General features: G+C 46.8%; 2 protein-coding genes across 10 annotated transcripts in view; one reads left to right on the forward strand and one right to left on the reverse strand.

Moving 5' to 3' along the window:
* On the reverse strand, nt 1-11,028 carry RFNG (RFNG O-fucosylpeptide 3-beta-N-acetylglucosaminyltransferase). 8 transcript variants are annotated; one of them, XM_034788990.1, is made up of 11 exons: nt 10,804-10,971; nt 10,435-10,658; nt 9,693-9,783; nt 8,363-8,928; nt 7,108-7,156; nt 6,483-6,585; nt 5,886-6,039; nt 4,358-4,443; nt 4,104-4,269; nt 2,988-3,073; nt 1-2,750 (listed from the first exon to the last, which is right to left on the reverse strand). In XM_034788990.1, exons 4-11 carry the CDS (start codon nt 8,858-8,860, stop codon nt 2,684-2,686), a joined length of 1,209 nt encoding a protein of 402 aa, XP_034644881.1. In that variant the 5' UTR covers nt 8,861-8,928; nt 9,693-9,783; nt 10,435-10,658; nt 10,804-10,971; the 3' UTR covers nt 1-2,683. The 8 variants fall into 8 exon arrangements, with proteins under 8 accessions (XP_034644881.1, XP_034644880.1, XP_034644878.1 ...); XM_034788989.1 differs by having other exon boundaries at nt 9,689-9,783; XM_034788987.1 differs by lacking the exon at nt 9,693-9,783 and having other exon boundaries at nt 10,893-11,028.
* The window catches only part of GPS1 (G protein pathway suppressor 1), a 19,531-nt gene continuing 6,746 nt past the window's right edge, over nt 11,006-23,790 (forward strand). Inside the window, exons 1-6 of one of the 2 annotated variants that reach the window (XM_034788984.1) lie at nt 11,006-11,095; nt 15,303-15,395; nt 21,202-21,383; nt 22,752-22,916; nt 23,142-23,277; nt 23,423-23,500. In XM_034788984.1, coding sequence (XP_034644875.1) covers nt 11,063-11,095; nt 15,303-15,395; nt 21,202-21,383; nt 22,752-22,916; nt 23,142-23,277; nt 23,423-23,500 — 687 coding nt within the window. In that variant the 5' untranslated portion in view covers nt 11,006-11,062. Of the gene's footprint in view, nt 11,096-12,057; nt 12,821-15,302; nt 15,396-21,201; nt 21,384-22,751; nt 22,917-23,141; nt 23,278-23,422; nt 23,501-23,790 lie in introns of those variants that run through there. The other variant, XM_034788983.1, reaches the window with a different exon arrangement.

The raw sequence follows: 23,790 nt of genomic DNA on the forward strand, positions 1-23,790 counted from the left end.
CCACCTTTAAATATTTAATTAAAAGAAAACACTTTAGATGAGAGATACCAGTTTGCCTGGAACACTCCCATCTTATGGCAGCCACAGCTACCATATTAGAAACATTTATGAAAAACCTTAAAAGGAGCCCAAACAATGGCTTGTTAAAGGCCAGTGCTCTGCACTGCCATCCAGGAGGCATGCATTTCTTTTCCAAGCCCAGCCCATAGGCCTTTCAGTTGTGGGCATGCCAAAGAGGTAGCATGCTCAGCCCTGGGAATCAGGAAGAGTATGGGACCAAACTTTTAAGACTCCGTCCTGGTGCTACTGAAATCAATATGAGTTTTGCCATTGACTTGAATAGTAGTAGAATCAGGCCTTAGTCTTATCTGATCTGTCACATGTGGTATATCTGGCAAGATGCAATTCCAGGGCAGTCCATGGACCAGGAACAGATGCTGCAGTAAAGAAGCAGTTAATCAGCATTCAGAGGCACAGAGTCCCATTAATGACTCGTTAATTTATGGAATTCTTTGCCACAGGAAGACAGGCATTGAGGCCAAGTACTGAAGATTCAAAAAGGATTGGATATTTATATGGCTATCAAGAATATCCAGTTGTAATTAATAACAAAATTAAACTTCAGGCTGAAGGGATCAGGAGGAGACCTAAGGTGCAGGCAGGTTATTCCACATGCCTACTGCAGGGTTCTTACGGCATCTTCTGTAGCATTTGGTTCTGGTCACTGTCTGAGAAAAGAGGCTGGGCTAGATGGACCACTGATCTGATGAAGTCTGGCAATTTCAGTGTTCCCAGCCTGGCCTCTTGGCCAAAGAATGGAGTTAGTGCCACATCAGGAAGCATGAAGGAGGGCAAAGAAGGGTCACAACATCTGAGAAGTCAGAGAGAAAGACTCAGGATTGTGACAGCTAGAAGGCCTGGACCTTATCCCTCAATAGAATTAGTCTCTCTAGAAAGCAGCAAAATATGCATGGATAAACCCTAAAGGGTCTTTGTTAGGGAGAGATGTGTAACTCTTTCTGAAGAGGATTATTCCCAACTCCATGAAGTCTCATGATTGCATACCTGAGAGGTGTGCCTATACACTCTACCCACTTTACAAATGGAAGAGGTCACATGACTCACCCACGGCCACACAGTGCATTGGTGGCAGAGATGGAATTAGAAACCAAGAGTTCCTTCCTGACAGCTCCATGCTCAGGTCACAGTGCTTGGAATTACTATTTGCCAATATGTAATTCTGCTGCTTTCCCCCCCATTTCAGTGTTAGTCATTAGGAACAGGAACCAATGAAGATCTTGTGAAAGGCCCATTAGACTAAGGGAGGGTCTTGCAAAGTAATTTTTGACACTGCTCTTTCTAACCATGCCAGCAATGGAGTGTGCAAGCCTCAGTGTGGACTACGAGAAAAACAACAGACTTTTGGAGTCCCTTCTTTCCCCACGCCAAAACCAAACTCCTTTTCCTTTGCAGAGCACTGGCAAATCCTACAGTAGAAGCTCTGCAGACAACAGGCTGAGCCCCTCACTTGGAGGGAGTGTGCAAGCCTTTCTTCTGGCGCATCTCTTGCTGGCTGGCTTGCAGAGGAAAAGTGAACACAGATCTTCCCCAGGCCTGAAGCTCAAAGGTCCATTTATGGCCTGGGTGATCACACCAGTCCAGTCAAAGGCCCCAGATGACAACACCTCAGGGCACTGCAGCTAACCCAGGTTTCTCCTCCCACATAGGCTTTGGGATGCAGTAAGACTGCAGAAGCAGGAAGGAGGCTGCAGGCTGTTTTAGCAATCCAGGATCAGATGCCAACCAGGGACCATGCTGTGGATTACACTGGGAGGAGGGACCTAATAGTATTATCACAAACATCTCTCTCAGTATCAAACTGCCAGGAAATAGTATGAGCCAAGACCAAGCACCTTTGGATCTGCAGCCCATCATGGAAAATCACCATCTTCCAACCAGAAAGAGAGCCAAGTGCGGCTATCCTCATGGAAACCAGACTCAAGAGACCAGAGGGGCTAAAGGAGAGAAGATATGCGGTTCTGATGTGGTCCTCAGCCTGTCATGCAGGGCAGACTGGCATAATTTTGTTCTTGGTAAACACATCTCTGCCTGACTGGAAGTGCAGATGTTTCAGCTAGATTCCCGCACAGCTCAAGACATTGGGACAAGAAAAAATAAACTGGAGAAGTTCCTGAATCATTCTTCTTCCAAGGGAGCCAAATTAAAAATCCCTCCCTCCCCACCATGGGCTCTATACTCTGCCCTGGCGTCTCAGCAGCATGACTGGGGACTGATTCCTAGAAGCCCTATTCAGAACACTAGTTCCAGTGCTATGATTCCAGGCACTGCATTCCACGCTGTATTTTTTAGGTACAAACACGTGTGATAGCCACAGAGCTTTTAACTAGCAAAGCATGGATAAAACCAGACAAGAAGTAGGGGGGGGCCTATGCTTAAACTTAGAGACATTATATGAATTACTGGAAGACCAGAGGACAAAGCGTAGGAGAGTTTCTTCCTTGGGATATTTCAGACAGCAGCTGATGAGGCCTCACACTCCTGCCATGGGAATGACGTGATCAGGGGATCTTACTTTTGTAGATTTTTCTTGTTCATCTCCAAGAAAAGCATCCTGTCCAATCTTGTGCAGGTAAGATACCAAATGTCAAGGTTAGGTCTGAGGTCACAATATATTTTTAGTGGGACACCAGGTAGTGTCAGGGTAGAGAAGACAATGGACAGATCTGAATCTGTGAAAAGAGAAAGATGAGAGGACAACATGAGACATGAGCTCATCAGTTTGGGGACACCTCAGCCAAAACTCTTGGAATGTTCATGCATCCCAAGACTGCAGGGAAATTGGCCATAACCCAATTGGAGTGTGGAGGCAATATAAGAAATGCTGACCCAGCTTGGGTGCTTGAGTTTTCTGCAGTGTATAGGTATGGACAGGGCAAGCAGAATTTGTTTTGGAAGCAGGTACTCACCGGGTTGGATCTTGCTGCAAGCCAAACACTCCTGCCACACTCACAACATTGTGTTTGTTCTCAGGGCCCCCGTAACTCAGGGTGACCTGAAAAAGCAAACGTAAAGTCAGAACCTGCAACATAGCAGAGAGTGACTGAGTGGAAGAGGTCTTAATGAGGAATAAGGAGGAGGATCTAAAGGGAAAGGGACATCCTAGGTGATCTGGGTGTCAGAAGTTACACATAAAAGGTGATAGTTTGCTTTGTCATAACGGTTCACTTAGGATAGAAGCCTTTTGAGAGAACCTGCTGACTATCCAAAGCAGAACAGGAAGAAGAAATCAGACAGAGTGAGGGAGACAAGAAAAGCTTAGATAAGCAGCCTTGGAAAACCATTCTTCCATACGGAGGCTGCATTACATATTTCCTAAATCTAAAGCCTAAGAGTTCAGTTCTCTGATAATCTTTAGGAGCAACAAGATTTTCTGATTAGCTGTTAAAGTTAATATCAGGAGAAAGGGCGATCACAAAGGGAGGGCCAGATTCATCACCGCTTACTTCTGGTGTGATTACACCAGATCTGAATGTGGCCCTGAAAGTGCATTTTTATTGCCTAATAAAACTGTTAGAACAATTTGAATGGGTATTCTGTGGGTGGGAAACCGTGTTCTTGTTTAGGGTGTAGTAGATAAGTAGTGGAGGAATTTTAGTTTGGGGCAGCTTTACAGCACCACCTATTGTCCATCAAAGAAAATGCTGTAGAAGTAATTATTTTAAAACAAGCTTATGTAATTTCGTGTGCCTCAGGACTGGAAAGGAAGAAGACAGAGGTGGCAAGGTAACAGCATGGCTGGGGCTGGAAGGGACAGTCAAAGAAGGGGAGAACTAAAGGTGACCCAGCTGGCCAGGATGAAAATGTGCCTGTTATCCAAATGCAGGAGGTGGACATGGGACTGCCCTGGTCAACTACATAAGCAGCTTTGCGTAATGGTGAAATTACATGCCTGATACCATCTGCCTTTCCTGAAAACCAGGGAGAAGGTAGCTGCACCTGCAGAGATGATTTCTTTTGATCAGACTGAGGAGCGTCTCAAAGGTCTGGGCCTGCTTTGAGCAAGGCACAAGGCTTTGCCTTACCTGCTGCAGCACTGACTCGCCTCGTAGTCTCTGCAGATTCTCCAGATGAGAATGGAACAAGGGGCTGTGCAGCAGCTTCACCTCCAGCAGCCCCTCAATGATGTAACCGATGGTGCAGTCATCAGGAAGACGCACCCTCTCTGCAGTGCTGATGAAGTTACCCAAGCTGTCAGGAGACAGGATGGAGTTGGAGAGTCAAATGCATGCTTAATCCTATCAAAGCCATGGGGTCTCTGCTACTGAGGTGCATTTACCTGGCCCAGGGACTCATCTTCAGGGCAAGGCCCCTGCTGATACAGAACCCTGCTCCACCTGTGGCAAACCAGAACTTCACAGTTGTCTAGTGAACAGCAAAAGCAACAAGAAAAAAAAGAGACACTTGTTAATGATACTCAGCTTTTCCCATCTGCCTGGGTAGGAAAAAGGATCTTCTGCTCTGCAGCATATTGGACACATGATCTGAGCAAATATCTGGATTTTGGGCTACCCCTGCCGCTTTGAACTCCTGGAAGCTAGACATTCTCTCATAAGGCAACTCTTACCACCTTGCAGCTGCCACCACAGGGCCAGTGGAGTCTGAGTGAAACAGGGAGCACAGAGGAAATGGAAAACCAGAGTCCCAATGGAGAACTGAGGAGAAGCCCAACTCCCCTGTGCAACCCTCTGTATGGTGATTCTGCCCTCCAGAGTCATCATAGCCCGGAACAAGCTTCTCTGGGGAAATCAGAGGAGCCCTGCTGGAGCCAAGTGATTAAGGCTGAGGAGACTACTTAATCATGCAGTGTTTTTCATAACAGGCCAGTTCACCTGGATGCATTGCCAGGAAATGTATCTGCTGGCCTGGCAACTTGGTACTTGCGCCTCAAGATAGAGATGCTCATGTATCTTGTGACTGAGACATACTAAGGTACCAGAGAAATGATTGCTCACTACTGGAAGTGACCAGTCACAGAGCAATTGTCTAATCTCTTGAGGTTAGCTCAGGATGGCAGCAGATGAAGTACTGAGATGTTACTTTCTAGGATAGAAAGCCTGACATTCAGAGGACTCTACAGTTTGGACTTTTCCTGCCTATACTGATTGGCTGTCTGCTCCGGCCCTCTCCCTCCCCCTTCTCCTCCCTTAATCTCCTCATATTAGCTTCATACCACACTTGTCCTTCTTATCCTCTTCTTCCCTGACCTGTTCCCTTCCTCTTCCCTGCCCTTCAGTGTCCCCTCTCCCTTCACCTTTATTTCCATTTCACAGATTCCCTCCTAACTACCTCCCCCCAAAAAAGCCATTGAACTAACATGATGTTTGCTGCCACCACATTGTTCACTCTACTTCTGTGTTCTACCCCTTCCACCACCCCTTCTGTCTCATCTGTTTTGACTGTAAGCTCTTTGGGGGCAGGGGCTGGCTACTACTGCTGTGTTTGTACAGTGCCTAGCACAATGGGGTCCTATTCTTGGTTGGTATATAGGCATTACTGTAAAAACATGATTAATAATCGTAAGTAAAAGAGGATCAAAATGAAGGCTCCCAGTACTGAATGGCGATAACTACAGAAACTGACCTGGCTGAGGGGTTCTAAGGGAGCATTCCTCACACCCAAATGTTGAAGTAGGGGGAGCCTGTTCTCCCACAGCTACCCGCGAAGGGAGAAGAATCCCTGTTCAGCTCACAAGACCATTTGTAAATTGCAAATTAACTCAGAAGTTTTGTACATGGGATCTTGTGAACTGTTCGCTCAGAGGCTGCGGTAGGGGGGCAGAAGGGACAATTACAGAGCATGCTTACTGATCCATCACTCCGGACATGGTCAGCTGCCTCAATGGGGTGGTCCAGGCTTGGCCTCCCCACATATACGTCCTGGCTGTGTGAGAAGGCAGACAAGAGGCGCAGGAGATTCTGTGGATTCACATAGTTGTCATCATCCACATGGCAAAACCATCTGCAGACAAAGCAGGGCAGACACAGTCATACAGCCGAGGCACTGAGGAAGCGATGTAAAGTTTCTATGTACTGAGTTCTCTCCAGTGAAGATCTTAGTCTCTCAGATTTGGGGCAAAGCGACTGGAAAAAAAAGGCCCTCAGACTGAAAATGCAGAAGTTAGAAGCCAAAGCTGCCAATACTTCTCAACTCTACGAGACAGGCTGAAGTCAGTAGGCCGCTTGTGAGCTCTTCCTCCCTATAGCCTTTTTCCTGAGTCTTGCCTAGAAGTGCTTCTCTTTCTGCTGCTACCCCTTCCCTATGCTCATCACCACCACCCTCTGGGATCACAGCCTGGATCATGCTCACTCATTACTGGAACTAGAAAGGAGAATGTTGGGACCTCCCTGGAACTCAGAATTGGAGTGAACAAAGCTACAGTTGGAACAATGAGTCTCACATACTTTCTCCCAGATTCGAGGAATTTATCGTATTCCACAGACATCTTGCAGCAGAGTGCCTGGCGGGTGTGAACAGCAGAGCAGTTGGTGTTGATCATGTGATCTCCTAAGGAAATGAAGGTCAAAATGGTCAAGATTGGGGTGAATGCATAATCTGGGAGAGACAGCATGTGCACCTCTGGAGCACGAACCTGAAACATGGACATGGTGCACATGCATTGCACATGTAGAGAGCTGCATGTAGGGTGTGTGGTGCTTACAGAGTGAGCATGTAGCACATAGGGTGAAGAGCACATGAAAATGGAGCCAGACAGCAGGGAAGATGAGCCATGTACAGGGACAGTGCGCAAGGAGGCTCGTGTACATTAACCCTCAAACAGCTACACTGAAATTTACAAACAGAAAGGAAAAAAGTGAATGTGAAGATTAACCCAGTGAATGATGTCAATGAAGGTCCTACAAATCCAAATCAGGAAAGAAGGAAACAACATTTCCCTCCTCCGAGCTTCCAGCTCCCTTTCACCAATCACATGCACAGCACAGAATGAGGCTCCTCGAGGGAGAGGATGGCAGCAAGTCAGCATCCGTAGTCAAAGGACCAAGTGTGCATTTGAACTACATGGCTTACCTGCTCTTAGGCGCAGTTCACGGTCCTCCCAATCTGTGAATATAAACGTCTGTGGGAGACACAAAGACATTAGGAAAAAAGGGGCTTCCCTTTCCAAAGATTTCAGAAATGGACCAATTAATTTTAGCTTCACTCAGTCCCCAATTAGAATTGCTAGTAATTTATCTAGTTATTTTTCAGTGGCCATTGTGAAAAGAACTGGTGTTAACTTGGTCTGTTGCCTATTGGATTGGTTTCTACATCAGAAAACCCACCAGCACATTCAGTATTGACTGGATCCCTCACTGGCAATTTTAGCAGAGAATCCAAGACAGAACTACCCTCCTGTCTCAGGGCAGGGCTGAGGCATCCCAAATTCAGGAACAAGCTGTTTTTCAAGAGTTTCTTCCTCTGCAATCTCCTCTTCCACCCCATCCTAAAAGATAGCACACCTGCTCGGCTGGATATTGCCCCAGATAGTCAATGGGCCTAGAGGAATCAACAGAATTCTGGGGAAGAATGAAAGTAAGGGAAAAAAAGATCCACTTGGTAGCAATATCCTGCCCCCGACAGGTGGAGAAGATTCAAAACATCTGGATAGGATTTTGTTAATCTCCGCAAATGCATTGAAACTTCTACATTAAGGGACAGATTCTATGCTACATCTCATACAAAGACCCAGTCACTGTACTGAAGAGCAGATCGTCTGAAATTATTGGCTCAGACACATCAGCACTAGCATCAGGAATTGTGGATGACTATGCAATGGCTCCCTCCATTATACCAAGCTTGGCACATTTTCTCCGGCTGCAGCTTCTCTCTGGACCTGTAGCCTTTTAAGTGAATTTAGGGATGTTATCTTACACCACTGTGGATTCAGCTCTGGTTGCTAGTTTCAAGCTCAACAGAGTCTGCCTTGCAAGTTTTATTAGAGTCACAGGCAAGGTTATAATTATTCAAGCATATATCAATCCCAAGAACACTCCTGCACAAGTTACAGACCCCAGGCCGCAAGAAGACAGATTGTGCATCCAGACTAATGTTCTACCACCTAGTAGCAGCTCATCTTAGGCTTTTGGTCAGACAGACTATTTACAGGAACTCAGTTCCTAATCCTGCAGGAAGAACCTGTTTAATGAACTGGTAGGGAATACACAGAGTGAAATTGCAGCATGACCGTGGAGGGCAGTGGGATTATGGCAGATCTTGAACCTGCAGTCACAGAGAGAGGGGCTCCCACTATAATTGTCCTATCCCTGTGAGGAAGATCTCTCACCTGTCTTTTGGCCTGCGAAATCCAGGTTTGGAAGAGCAAGTCCAGCCTAGTTTTATGATACTTTCTTGTAGTTTTCACAGCAATAAAAATATCCTTCAGCTCCAGATTCTCCTTAATGGAATCACCTGCAGGTCCATGGTGGTCCTTCAACATAGTTTGAAGAGGACTGGTGGGGCTCCCATCCTGCTCCTCAAGTTTAAGGCTGGATCCCCCAGCATGTAGGCTGTAATCCCCCCATTTTTCTACAGTTTCATCTTTCACACTGTGTGCAATATCAGTTCCCTCACTGTCCAAATGGCCTGTTGAACTGGGCTCTGCCTGCGGGTGGTGGAACTCACTTTTGCAGGAAGCATTAAAAGGAGGTGGTGGACGGGGTTGTGGATAGCCCCTATGTCTCCAGGTAGTCTGGAATTTGGGGATTAGCAGGAGAAGGAAAGCACAGAAGGTCACGGACAGCAGGAAGCAGATTTTACTGAGCCCAATGCAGGAAAGTGTCATTCTTCAGCCCCCAGGGCCCCTGCCATGTTGTACAGTTGGGACATTGCGTCACATAATGGATCACAGCTCTGTAGGAGAGAATAGGAGAGGTTGAGGGCTCTGTGAGACAGACTTGCATCACAGTCTTGCTATATTTTGTTTACAAACCACGGAACCAGCAGAGCTGGGTGTGTTCTATGCCTGGAACATCTGCTTGCCTCTGCCCCATGAAACCTCACTTTCCTCTTTTACATGCTACCTCAAGACACTTCTTTTTCCCTAGTCACCCTTTCCCCAGTGCACATACATTGCTGTCCCTAGTCACCATAACCTCAGCACCACCCCAGTCATACTAACACCAACACCCACTCTCAGTTATAGGTATAGTGTATTGATAACGGTATCTCTGTCACTCTCTGACCTTGTTTCAAATCCCTTGCTTGCTGCTACAACAGTAGACCGTTAATTGTGTTTTGGGGTTTTGTATCAAGTTATTATTCACTTCCACTGTAACAGCTATCATTAAAAACGTAACTTTTTATTAAACACACATAAAAAGGAAAAACACTTACAAGCATTTGAAATTTAAGGAGTTAAGTGAAATCTGTATTTAAAGAACTTCCCTTATTCTCTTTCTGTGTATAGTTTAAAGGGGGAAGTCCCTTGTTTGATCATCTTTTTAAGTAGTATTAAAGATGATTTTAACTGTCCATGTTGGGGACAAGTGAAAAAAAAAATCAGTTTAGACTGTCTTGATTTGTTCATAGTTAAACATTTTAAGTCCAGAAGGAACCATTATAATCCTCTGAGTCTAGTCTGATCTGCACAACACAGGCAAAAGAACCACACCTACTAATTTCTGCATCAAAATCATAGCTTTTATTTGAGTCATGGCACATCTTTCAGAAAGACATCCAGTCTTCACTTAAAGTTGTTGCTGTTTCCTTCAAGACAAAACACACATGAAGAGAGAGAGAAAAACTAGCAAAGGTAGAAAGTGCAGCTTCTATTTCAGTGGATTTTTTTGTTTGTAAATCAGTTGCTGGAAAGTTATAGTCACAGCATACTGTCTTATTAGACTGTCAGATTTAGCAAACTTTTACTATTTGGGCTAAGAACATTGTTTACAGTTTGCCTTTTCATTACAGTAGTGTTGCAAAAGATGGATTTGTCATGGCTGGCTAAACCGGACTCTTATTAGATAGAAGACCAAAAGGAAATTATAAGAAAGAAAAAAAATGAAGAAGGAAGATGTCACCCAAGAGATGGTGTGGCAACAGGCAGTTCTGTTTCACATCCCATGTGGAGTTCAGGATTCAGCAGAACCAGATGTAGGTGCTGATGTCACTGGTGCAGCAACCTTTCCTCATTAAAATTAATCAGTTAAAACATATTTACAGTGATTCCAACTATAAACTGTTTTCCTTGTTTCCTTCTATTTCTAGACTACTTCAGCTGGTTGTTATGCCAACTTGAGACCTCCCCAAAAGTATCAACCCCCCTATTAAACACATTCAGGTTGTGTCAGTCTTTTTGTTTCACTTTTTGCTTGATCTACAAATATTACAGAAGAGGCTGAGCTGGACTCATTTTACCTTTCATCTGTTTGGGTGGCTTGGGACATTGGCCTCGGGACAAGCGTCCTCTACTCTCGGGTCAGATCTGTGTCTCTGAGAACCCGTGGGCTCCTCGGGGCTGGAGCTGCGGCACCGGCCTGTGCATTGCAGGGCGCTCCCCGTGCTCTCGCTGTCCAGGATGGGCACAGCAAGCACCCAGACAGACAGAATATGGAACAGTGATGCGGGTTACCCTTGGTGCCCTGGGGAAGGCACTGTGGGTTAAGACAGGCACGGGGGGCAGTGCACGTGGGGCGGGGGATGTCCGGGGGGGCACTGCACGTGGGGGATCACGCGGGATGTCCCGGGGGGCACTGCAGATTTGGAGGTACCAGGAACGTCCCCCACCTCACGATGGTCACTTCGGGCCAGACCGTGGCTTCTCCCAGCAGCCGCTCGCTCGCTCGCTCGCTCTCGGGTGGTGTCGCTTCCCTTACCCCCGCCGGCCGGCTCGGAGTCCGAGATCCCCCGAGCGGCAGAGGGGCCGCGGGCCCTTTAAGGGCTCCACCTGTCGGGGCCCACGGCTGGGCTGCGTGACCCGGAAGTGAAAGTTAACCGGAAGGCACAGAGCAGGAGGTGATCCGGAAGTGAAGGCTCTGGGGGGAGGATGCCGCTGCCCGTCCAGGTCTTTAATTTACAGGTAAAAAGTCTCCCGAGGGCCGGGCCGGGCCGGCGGGTGCCGCGCTGCCGGGCGCTCGCTGGCTTGTGGCCCCGGCTCCGGGTTTCCTGTCCTGCCGGGATCCGCTCCGAGCGCCCGGCCTGGGAGCGCTGCGGGGCGGCCGCGCGGCCCCTTCCCCGCGGGTCTGTTCCGGACGTTGCGGCGGCGGTGACCCGGGGCCGGGGACCGTTCGCTCCCGGGGCGTCCGGAGGCCTCGGCCTCGGCCTGGCGCGTTGCGCCGCCTTGGCCGCCGTGTTTCCCGGCGCTTGGTTCTAACGGGGCGCCCCGCTGCTCTCGAGCGCCGCTTCTCCCTGGCCCGGCCTGGGGCGGCTCCGCCATAGCCCGGAGCCGTTTGGCCCGGCCCGTTGCGTGCCGGGTGCCGGGGCTGTGCCCGTTTCGCTGCGCGCTGGATCGTAGAGGCTCTTCCGTAGCCCTGCCTCAGTGGCGTAGCCTCGGCCCGTTGGGAGCTGCGTTATCACGTTTCCTGTAGCGATTCAGGCCTTTAGCACGTACAACTGCCGACTTCTAAGGTCCCTAAACGAAATTAGGTGCAGAATGTCCTGTTCTAGTGACTTCATATACTGGGGTGGCCAAACTTACCGATCCTCCAAACCACCTGTGACAATCATCAGACGTTTGAGAGCTGGGGCTTAATCCCTGTGGGAGCTGCCTGCCCCAGCAGCTTCAGCCCAACTCCTGTTAAAGCCCCTTGCCCCAGCAGGTGTGGCATCTGGGGCAGAAACCCTGAGACTCCCCTCCCCACTGGGCAGAAGCCCCTACTCTACTGCAAGGTAGAGGTCCTTAGCTCCCCTTCTGCCAGTCTGTCTGGTTGGGGGAGAATGTGTGTGTGTGTGTGTGGGGGGGGGCTGCACTTTAATGGTAAAAGCCACATGTGGCTTTCTCTCTTATATACTACAATAGTTATTGTTAGCTCCAGTCTGCAATGTACCATGTACATTACAATAGCTGCTGGTTACTTTATTCTACTTTCTGAGAACTATGCTTTAGCTATCGTTTTTATTTTATTGGACTATGATGTTAAACTTCTCCTGACTGCTGATCTTTCTGTAGGAGTTGTACATTCCTGCCAACAGAGCTGGACCAGGTCTTTTGAAACAACTGGTTAGCAGAAAATTCAGGGAGATTAATCTAGCTTGCTTATACCACTCATTACATGAACAGCATGCAAACAAGTATGTTGAAGGAAGGGACAATATTCCCAATAATTATAGCAGCTTTGCTGGGCTGCTTTCAAATATATTTATTTCTAAAGCCATATTCATTGTGTGCCAGTTACATGTAAGTTCTTGAGGTGAGGGAGTGTTGCCCAGTAAATCAGCAGGTAGAAAGGAGGTGAAGGCTTGCAGTGAAGAGGTAAGAATGTAAGAACCTATAAGCCACTGTTCAAACCCCAAAGGGAGTAGGAATGCTAAGCATAGGAATGTCTGGGGACTGACTGCCCCATGAATCCCTCCGCAAGTTAACTGTCTTTCTTCCCTTTAGCAGCCGGCAAGTTCTGTGTCAGGGAGAGGGGGTGCAGAGAGTCAGGACAGGATGAGGGATAGCTCAGCTCCCAGCTCAGCTTCTTCATCAGTGACAGATCTGTACTGCACTCCCCACAGCAGTAGGTCAGACCTCTTCCTTCCGAGTACAGCAGGAGACTTCAGCTTGAGTGCCAGCTTGTCAGCTTGTACACTGCTTTATGAGGTACCTTAAAAAAGAGGGCACTCATGTGGGTTCAGAAAAACTTGGGGAGTGAGTGAGAGTGAATTGAGTTTTAACTACTCTGTGACAGTGAATGTTTGTATGAAAACTATGACTACCTGAAAAATGAATAACCAATTTGAGAACAACAACCAATTGTGTACATTCTCTTCAGAATCCTAATTCAAAGTTACTGTGGTGAAGGCATTTCCCCCTGTCTTGGGGGTGGAGGGTGCGGGGTTGGGGAGAGGAATCTCATGGGTGGGGGTGATGCAGGGTATTGCCCCATATAGTGATGGAAGAGAACTGTTCCTGTTCTGTATCTGGGCTTTTCCCAGCTGGATTTGTACATTATTGTTGTCCTGAGTACTGGTGTATATAATCACTGGCAGTGTCTCTCTCTCTCTCTCTCTCTCCAGAGAGAGAATAACAAACTATGGCAACTGAAAAACACTCCTCTGTATACTTATCTTGGCTTGCTTTTACTTTGGGCCTTGACAGAGTTCACTTAAATCTTCTTGTCACTCAAGTCCTGTCAGCATTGTGTACTTTGGAGTTATGCAATATGTCAGAGCAAATGGGGGGGTGGGAGGAGAGCCAATGGGTTGTCAGTTTTAGAACTAGGAATTCTGGAACTTCCATGACCCCTCTCAAAAAAATTTCACTTTCTACCCTTGATTCCCGGGGAAGAGCAGAGCCTATGAAAATATAGGATACATTTCTAGTCAGGTCAGATTATTGGGAAGAAAAGATGGTGTTTTTTGCCAGAAGCTGGGAATTGGTGACAGGGAGGGGATGGATCACTTGATGATTCCCTGTTCTATTCGTTGTCTCTGGGGCACCTGGCATTGGCCAGTGTTGGAAGACAGGACACTGGGTTAGATGGACTTTTGGTCTGACCCAGTGTGGCTGTCTTTATGTAAAATACTATTCTCAGGGCTGTTTCCTTTTGCTGGCCTCCTTGTGCTTGGGTCTCCTGGGTGAAGCTTGAATATGACCCTGGAGTGGGGGAATATAGTGGTTATCTCTGAAGCATTATCGACTTATGGCATCAAAAAGGGTCATTGCTTGCAATACGTTCTCCACATCTTTGACTCTTTCCAGTCCAAGGGCTTGTCTGCACAGGGAAATTTACAAGTAGAACTATAGTGGTATAATTATACCACTGTATAGTTACACCAGTATAACACCTCAGCTGGGCACACTTATTCCAGGATAAGCATGCCTTTTTCCAGTATAGTTTATGTTGCTTTCCAAGTGACATGCTATGCTGGAAAAAGGCACTCTTGTTCCAGAATAAATTTGCACACAGGGCATTATAACTATATTGCAGTAAATTTCCCTGCATAGACAAGCCTTTACCTGAAGCATGTATTAATTCTTCATAGAGATGAATGGGGCAGTTCACACCTCCCACAGCTACTGTTCTAGGTTTTCTGCAGACCCTGTCTGCAGCTTACTTTGTTCATGGTTTTTTTTTTGTTTATTTTTTTTTCACAACCAGAACAGCTAGAGAATTGTGGGTTTTTTTTTGTTTTTGTTTTTAAATAAGATCCCAGAGAGAAAGGTGTTAGTTTCAGAGAATTGCTGGTGTGGTGTATGGGTGCACATTGGGTATTTCCAAGCCCCATTTGTAGTGCTGTCCCTCAGCTGATGACCTGCCTGACCCTGCTCAGAAAAGATGTTTTTTGGAATATGCCATGCATATTCCAAAAAACATCTTTTCTGAGCAGGGTCAGGCAGGTCATCAGCTGAGGGACAGCACTACAAATGGGGCTTGGAAATACCCAATGTGCACCCATACACCACACCAGCAATTCTCTGAAACTAACACCTTTCTCTCTGGGATCTTATTTAAAAACAAAAACAAAACAAAAAAAAACCCACAGCTACTGTTCTAGGTTTTCTGCAGACCCTGTCTGCAGCTTACTTTGTTCATGTTTTTTTTTTTTTGTTTATTTTTTTTCACAACCAGAACAGCTAGAGAATTGTGGGTTTTTTTTTGTTTTGTTTTTGTTTTTAAATAAGATCCCAGAGAGAAAGGTGTTAGTTTCAGAGAATTGCTGGTGTGGTGTATGGGTGCACATTGGGTATTTCCAAGCCCCATTTGTAGTGCTGTCCCTCAGCTGATGACCTGCCTGACCCTGCTCAGAAAAGATGTTTTTTGGAATATGCCATGCATCTCTGTGCTGCTGCTGCTACATGTTTAGAAGATATTCTCATGCTCCTGCATTTTCTTGCTTGAAAAGCTACTGAAGGAGGGAAAGTGTTGTTTGTGAATGGTAGTGAGCCGTTCTCACTCTGGAGGAGTCTTTAGTTCTGAGGAATGGGGTTGTGTGGGAGGTAGGATCCTAAAGAGAAGATTTTTCAAGAGCAGTGTCTTCATTTCTCCATTACATGTGTGTTTAAGTGGAGACTGTCTGAGCAAGCTGTTTCCTGTGGGGATGTGAATGAACCATATTTGACCCCATATTTGCTGTTGCAGGGCGCAGTGGAGCCTATGCAGATTGACGTAGACCCACAAGAGGATCAGCAGAATGCACCTGATATCAACTATGTGGTGGAAAATCCAACTCTGGTATGTACTAATTGAGGGGCAGAGAGATGTTTGTGCTTGGCCTCTCCCCTTGAAGGCTCTATAGAGTACTCCACTCTCATTTCCCTCCTGTAAATATTTCAGCAGCAGTCTGACAGCAACTCCTGTGTGGGAGGTGATAGAGTAACAATGAGCCTCTTTTCCTATGCTAATCTTTCTTGCATCTCCTGGGGGAGGGCTGGAAGTCGTCCTATTGGTGGTGCACTGTATATAGCCTTGATGTAACTTCTGTTCTGAGATGGCTTAGTGCAGGTGTTCTCACAACAAATTTTTTGGTGGCCTCGGAGTGTAGTTACCAACTCTTGCTAGTGGCCATTCTGACAAACTTTCCTGAAAGATTTGGTTAACTTTAGGAAAAACAAACTAATATGCACATATACAGGTCCAAATCATTGTAATTTATTAATGTAGTTTTTTTCAGACTCAATAATAAAAAGAATGTATAGTTGTATTTTGGTGCCCTTGGCCGCTGCTGCCTCCCATGGCCTTCCACCGGTTGCCTCTGGCCCCTGCTGCCTCTCCCCATCTCCCATAGCCCCCATTGCCTCCCCCGCATTGCCCCAAGCACCCTTCCATAGCCTCTCACCCCACTCCTTGCCTCTTGACCACTGTGTCCTGTAAGACTGGCCCTGCTGAAGCCCGACCACTCTGGACTGAAGCCAAGAGGTGGAGCCCCACAGCTGGATTCAGGGTGTGGGAGGCCAAAGCTCTGAAGCTGGAGGGGGGCTGAAGCAAGAGCCCCACAGCTGGGGGAGGAGGGATAAGCCCACCCCCAGAACCCTGTGGCTGAAGGGAGGTGTGTGTAGCTGAAGAGGGGGAGGGGTGAATCCTGCCCCTGAGCACTGCAGGGAGGAGGGGGTGCTTTGCCCTCTTCCCCATCTCTGCCCAGGAGACTGTTGTGGCCACAGGAAAACCCCTGGTAGCCACAGTGGCTTCATTTGAGAAATGCTGGCTTAGTGCATCCCTCTGGTACCAGTAGGTGAATCTGCCTTTCTTCCTAGGCTTACGCTTTACTCTGAGCAGTTGATAGCCATGTTTCTTAAAGGGTATAATTATAATGGGGTTTTTATTCTTGAATCTCAAGCTTCCCAGCTGAGACTAGCTGGAATTGTCAAAGCTAAAGAGTTTGGAAGGGCTGCATTCTCCGCATGTCAAAAGGCAGAACATTCTGATCCTGTACCATTTCCAGTACAGCCTTCAACAGCCACTCCTCTTTTTTTTCTGAAATATTGACCAACTTCAGTTTATTTTATTAACTTTGCAAGGATGGTGGATAAGGCCCAGCCCCTGCAGAGGATACAAATAAACAGTCAAAATATAATATTAAAAAAATGAAAGTTGCAAAGTCAAGCATTCCAAAGTTAGAAAATGCCATTAAAATGGCATCAAGCATTCCAAACAAAAATGGCATTAAAAGAACACTATTAAGGTTGTGAAGTCAAGCACCCAGACATCCGGAAATGCCAAAATTAACGTTGCCCCTGTGAGTGTGCATTATGAGAGTCTTTAATTACATGATCACATCCATTTTTTCCCACAGGCTCCCAGCCTCATTCAAGGCACAAAATGGATAGTGCTCACTTAATGAGCAGCTATTCAATATTTTGTTTCTTCCTCGTTCTTCAGTGTGTGGCCCCAACCCTTATTTTCTGCACACTGTTCAAACTCTGCTCCAAAGACAGAATTATTAATTTCCTCATGAATTTGGTATTATCACTCTAATACGTGAATGCTTCACAAATGTTTTTTTTCAACACCTCTGTGAGATGAGGGGGTAGTATTCTCATTTTATAGATAGGGAACAGAGACAGAGATTAAGGTCAAACATATCCACTAACTTTGAGTGCCCAATTTGAGAGATCTAGGACCTGATTTTTCAGTGTGTCGCATTATATAGTGCTTCATATGTTCAAAGCACATCACCCATTGGTTTCAGTTGCAGATGTGAGTGCTCAGCTCTTCTGCAAAATCAGACCAAGACTGGCAGCTATAAAACAATTACTAGCCAGCTGTGAAAAGTTTGCTTTAAGTAGGGTTACCATACGTCCGGATTTTCCCGGACATGTCCGGCTTTTTGGGCTCCAAATCCCCGTCCGGGGGGAAATCCCAAAAAGCCGGACATGTCCGGGAAAATCGGGACATGCGGGGCCGGTGGGGCCGGGCTGGCGGCCGGGGCCGGGGACCGGCAGTGCTGGGTGGGCCGGGGGTGCTCGGCCGGGGGCAGGCCCGGGGCCGACACCCCAGGGCCCGAGCAGACCCAGGCTGGAGACGCTGGGGGGGCCAGACTAGGCTGCGCCTCCTCCCCCACCCCCCCCCCTTACCTGCTTCAGGCTTCCTGCGAATCAAATGTTCGCGGGAAGCAGGGGAGGGGGCGGAGTTGGGGCGGGGGGCGGGCGGGGCCAGGGCCCTGTGGAGTGTCCTCCTTTTGGACACTCAAAATATGGTAACCCTACTTTAAGTGACTTGCCTGGCATCACATAGGATCTCTGGTGAAGAGGCACTGATAGAATGCAATTCTCCAGGGCAGCATTCAGCTGCCTTAACCATGAGACCATCCTTGTCTTCCTGCAGTCCCCTGATGCATTCACTACGCTCCTTCCATTAGCTATGGGCAGGCTTAGGCCTGCTGTTTTCCCAGAATTGCTCTAGGTACAGGTCTCCCAATGTGGCTTGGGTCCACTGGCCCCTTCCCACTCAGTTGACGGAGGGCTTTTAGCTCTCCTGGAAACCACAAGTACCACTTCCAACTTATGCAGCAAGTGAAGAGGGAGTCATCTTACACAATCTAGAGCAGATTCATCCTGTGCATGTATTAGGCAGGGGTCCTGTTGGGGGGGGAGGGGGGAATAGATGTGATCGTGTAATTAAGACTGTATCATAACGCATAAACACAAGGGAAACCTTAATTTTGGCATTTACGGATGTTTGAGTGCTTGACTTGGCAACCTTAAGAGTGTTCTTTTAATGCAATTTTTGTTTGTGTAATTTCCTAGATCTGAGAAAAAGCAAACCCTCTATGTGGTAACATTGACACCCACACAGGTAATCAGATGATTTGAACCTTTAGAGAGCCACTGCACAAATGTCTGCCACTTGAGCTAACGGAGTAACAGATAGCAGCAGTAGGTTGTCCTACTCTATATGTATCAGCACTAGAAGGCAATAAGACACACTTTGGCAATGGGTTTCACAGATAATTGCAGACAGCAACAGAATGATGGGTTCAATTCCAGGCTCTGGAGGGGAGTGTGCTCCAGGAGTCAAAGATCTTTCTGCTTGTTCTGCTGCTGGCTTGACCCTTTCAGCCCTGTCCTAGTCTTGTTTCTTCCCCAAGTCCCATTCTCTTCACTGGTCCTAGGCAATGCCAACCTTTAGTCCTCAGGCTTCTCCTCTCAGTCCCAGTTCTTCTCTACATACTGGTTCCTTGTCAAATCTCTCTCAGTTGATTCCCAGTTCCTTAGCGCTGCCATCCCTAGCCATCTGCTCATTTCCCTCCTGGGCTCCCAGGCCTCCTTCCCTCCCCTCCTCTCCTGGCTCTTGTCCCTTCCTCATTTTTTGTTTCAGGCAGCTTTCAACTGCCTGGGTGTCAGCAGAGGGAGCACTGAAAGTGTAAGGAGAGAGAATTTCTCTGCTTTTCTCTTCTAGTGCCTGAACCCAGACTTGAACCCTACCTGCCCTGCAGTATCCCAGAGCTGCAGCTGTTTCAGGGAAAGTGTGATGCTGGACCCCATATTCTTCATAAAAATATTGTTATAATATGAATGGCATAACTAAGAGATGTTTTATGCAAGATAGGTCTTGTGAGATCGTTGGAAAGGTTATGATTTACTGAATATGATTACCCTATTTGTATGCATGTATCGTTGCTGTATATGAAGTTAGGAATATAAGCTCTGTATCAATTGCAAAAGTGTTTGCATCTGGGAAATGCTCACCAGACAGGCAATCAGGCTGAATGGGCCATTAGGAAAGACAATGCGATGGGTCTTTGAAGATGCTGGTCTCCCATATTCCTGGAGTTCTTAAACCTACAAATAAACCTTGTCTCATGGTTGCTTTGACACTTCAATGTCATGTGATCATGTCACCTGGGACAGGACATCATCTTCAGCTGGTACTTTTCCACTGAAGGGACATGGGGATCACACTGGGAAACAAAAGTTTCCCACCATATGTAAATCATGTTTAAGGCTGGGAAATGATTCAATCAATGTCCCTGGTCCTTCACTGAATCCCCGCCCAGGATGACTGCTGGAAATACCTAAGACTGATCTGGGGAGTAGGACTGGGACCTAGGCTGAGAGAGGTCGGACTGGGAAGGGTATACCTGGAGATTTAAGCTGCAAGCAGTGCACTTATCTTCAAGAAACGCTACAATCTGCATGAAACAACATTTAGGGTGAGAAATTACTGTTTGTAGCCGCTTTCTTTAATGTATGAATTAAGTCTAGTTTGTGTTTTATTTGCTCAGTAATCTGCTTTGATCTGTTTGCTATCCCTTATAATCACTTAAAATCCGTATTTTGTAGTTAATAAACTTGTCGTTGTTTTCTATAAACCAGTTTGTACAATTCATTTCTGGGAGGGGCGGGGGAGCTGTGCATATCTCCCTCCACATTGAGAGAGGTGGTGGTTTTTATGAGCTTGCACTGTACAAATCTCTCTATACAGTGCAAGACAATATTATTTTGGGTTTGCACCCCAAAGGAGGTGTATACGTGAGTGCTGGGTAAATCACTGAGCTGAATCCTCCCACACAGAGCTGATTTCAGTCTGTCTGCAGCTGGGTGTGGCCTTACCTGTGTGTGTGCTAGAGAAGACTTGAAGGCCTGGCCCAGCAAAGACAGGGTGAGGAAGCCCAGGTTGGTGGAACAGGCGGGCTCAGTGGGACCCCAGTATATCAGATGGCATCATGGACCGGGGGTCCTGCTCAGTCTTGGGCTAGAGCATACTCAGTGTAGACAGATTCTTTGGGGACAATAGCTGTGAAGTTCTGGCAAGTTTTCTGAGCATGTGCAAACTGCGACTTCCCCCCACCCCCCAAAAAAGGGCTCAAATCTTAGCCAAATTTGGGCAGATTTTCACAAGTATATAAAAGCCATCTTCCTGTCATATATAAATTCCCTCCTCCAAAGCATGGGGGTGTTGGAGATTCTCAATTGAAGAACCCCAATAATTCTTTAACATGGGCAAAACAATGTACTTTTCCCGACCTTTATTCTCAGAAATGGCTGAAACTTAAAATAATAATAATTCAGCCTGAGACAGACATGTGTCTTGGAAATTTGAATGGTTAAAATTGACAAAGTTATTAGTAATTGAAAACAGGGTCTTATAGGGTATGTCTATACTGCTATTAAACACCCGTGGCTGGCCCATGTCAGTTGACTTGGCCTTGCAGGGCTTGGGGTATGGAGCTGTTTAATTGCAGTGTAGATGTTCAGGCTCAGAATGGAGCCCAGTCTCTGGGACCTTCCTGCCCCTTGCAGGACCTGCAGAAGAGCTCTGTTCAAGCACGAAAGATTGTCTGTCTCACCAACAGAAGTTGGTCCAATAAAAGATATGACCTTCTGCCTGCTTCTCCCTCCCCCGCCCCCGTTGTATCTCTAAATCCCTGAGGGAGGCAGAAATGGAAAATGAATATTTTTTTTGTTTTGCTGAGTGGTTTAATGTTTTCCAGTGGGGTTGGGCTGCAGGAACAAACTCTGCAGGACAGAGAGGGGGGCTTGTGGGCCACTCAGGTATGTGTGTTAGTAATGCTCTCTCTGGGACTGGGTTTTGTTTGCAGGATTTGGAGCAGTATGCATCTAGTTACAGCGGCCTGATGCGGATTGAGCGGTTGCAGTTCATCGCTGACCACTGTCCGCAGCTGCGGGTGGAGGCCCTCAAGATGGCGCTGTCATTCGTCCAAAGAACTTTCAATGTTGATGTGTATGAGGAAATCCACCGAAAACTGTCAGAGGCCACCAGGTACCAGGAGGTGATGGGAATCTGGAGTGCTGCTTTGACCATATCAGGGCAAATGTAGCACAGGAAAACCTCTGTGAAAGAGGAGATTGTGTGTAACAGCAAAATGCTCCTTGTGGAGATTAGATGGGAATCTGACATCAGACTGCAGTGAACTGACCCTGCCTACATCTTGGGCTCAGTGCTTTCTTAGAGAGAAATACACAGAAGGGTCTGTTCTCTCTTTGACCTTTCACATTAGTAAAGGTTAAATATGGATGTTGAGGACAGGCTAGACCTTGTAGCTGTTCTCAAATGCCTTATGTACATAGAGAGAGGTCTGTGCCTTGGGGAGGTTTGGAAATTCAGCTTCTATTGGGTGTTCTGCATTCTCTACGTCAAAAACCCTGTTTAAATGTTCACTTCTCTGACTTAGCCTTTCACAAATTGCAGCCTTGCTGATGAGGCTTTCGTTGTTAGCGATTAGCCTTGATACTTTCCTTATTTATCCACCGTTCCTATCTTGATCTTTACAAAGCAGTTATGATGCACATGATGATTTCTTGATTAATCTGCATTGGATGGGACCCTTCTATTGTGTGTAGAATCTTACTGCCTTGCATGGCAATGTATTGATGCTTATTGGTTTCTTGTGAGTTTGGGAGTAAATGTCAGTGGAACAGAATGGATTTTAAACTGGTTTAACTGAGGTAGAGACACAATTTATCTGACAAAAATATTGGGAGAGGGGAGTTCAATTCAAGCAGGAAGCACTGACCTGAGATAGGTGAATTAGGCCATTCTCTGGAGCTGTTTTTCCATTTGTGGCTGAGATATGGGCACTTCATTTAAAGACTGGGGGTATTGTGACCTCCCTTCTTTAGCCTGGTCCTGAAGTCATTTGCATGTTGCTGTCCAGCTGGTTGAAACCAATTAGGAAGAGAGCAAAGTGTAGGGAAGTGTGCATGCATTGTGTCTTGTATGGAGGTGCTTGAAGTAGGGTTGGTGACTCTGGATGCTCGTGAAGTGAGTTAGTGGCTCACAGCACCGTTACTGACTCGCTAGAATCAGATTTATGGAATAGGCTTACTCTATTTTTCAATTAGTCAGGAACCTGCTTGTTCAGAAGATACCTATAAAAGGAACACTTTTTTGAGGAAAAGGGTTTTTAACTGGCTGTGACAAAAAACAAGGCAACTTTTAAAATCCAATTAGAATGCAGATTTTCACTACTGATTATGGGCTTTCCTTTTCCTCTTGCCTCATTGTTTAGATGGTTGCTCTTGTAATGCATGGTGCTGTATGCCAGGGGAACTGTGACACATAATAACCTGCCTTGGAGAGGTTATAGCTTAACAGCCCAATTCAGACTCTTATTGGCTTGACTTTCAGAGAGCTGCAGAACACCCCTGATGCTGTCCCTGATGGTGGGATTGAGCCCCCCCCTCTTGATACAGCGTGGGTTGAGGCCACACGGAAGAAAGCCCTTCTCAAACTGGAAAAGCTGGATACAGATCTGAAAAACTACAAAGGAAATTCAATCAAGGAGAGCATCAGGTGAGGCGGGAAATGTTTGATTGGAGTGGGAAAGAGCATTCTGCTCCCCCTGGAGAATACAGCTTAGTGCCTGGGTTGCATTAGATGGGGCTGGGTGCAATGTCAATTGGAGTGGCACGAACAAGCTTTGTGCCTCTCCTTCCCACAGTCAATAGGAACCCTGCACTTTTCTGAGATTTTCTGCCTGTGTGTGCAGCTCACTGCTCTTCTCATCCTTCTCTCCAGGAGAGGCCACGATGACCTGGGTGATCACTACCTTGACTGTGGAGACCTCAGCAATGCCCTCAAGTGTTACTCACGAGCCCGTGATTACTGTACCAGCGCGAAGCACGTCATTAACATGTGCCTCAATGTCATCAAGGTAGGGAGCCATGCAGCGAGGGAATCATACAATCTGCAGAGGAGTCCCTCCCACATAGATGAGTTACACCTTTCTATCTCTGAAATGACCTTGGTCAGCCAGCAGGTAGCACTATTTGCATTGTTGTATGTCTGTCTCCTTGCAGGTTAGCGTTTACCTTCAGAATTGGTCCCACGTTCTGAGCTACGTAAGCAAGGCGGAGTCCACCCCAGAAATTGCAGAGGTAAGAGGTTTCTTTCCTTTACAGATCTCAGATGTTTCCTCTGTCTGTGCTGTACCTCTTCAGTCAGGGTTGGCCAGACCTCCCCTCTCCCTTCCCTCACTCTCTATTGGACTTGCTCCAAGCATCTTTCCTTCTCTCATTGCCCAAACTCACACAAGCCAGTGTTCTCCAGCTAATCAGACTGTCAGTCCATCCTGCTGCTTGGTATACTGTCCTCTCTGGACTCCACTGCCCCTTTTATCTCCACAGTGACTTGTGCCTGGAGCACTTTACCTCTCATTGAATGGAGT

Source organism: Trachemys scripta, chromosome 14, assembly GCF_013100865.1.
Source record: "Trachemys scripta elegans isolate TJP31775 chromosome 14, CAS_Tse_1.0, whole genome shotgun sequence".
NCBI classification, from domain to species: domain Eukaryota; kingdom Metazoa; phylum Chordata; order Testudines; family Emydidae; genus Trachemys; species Trachemys scripta.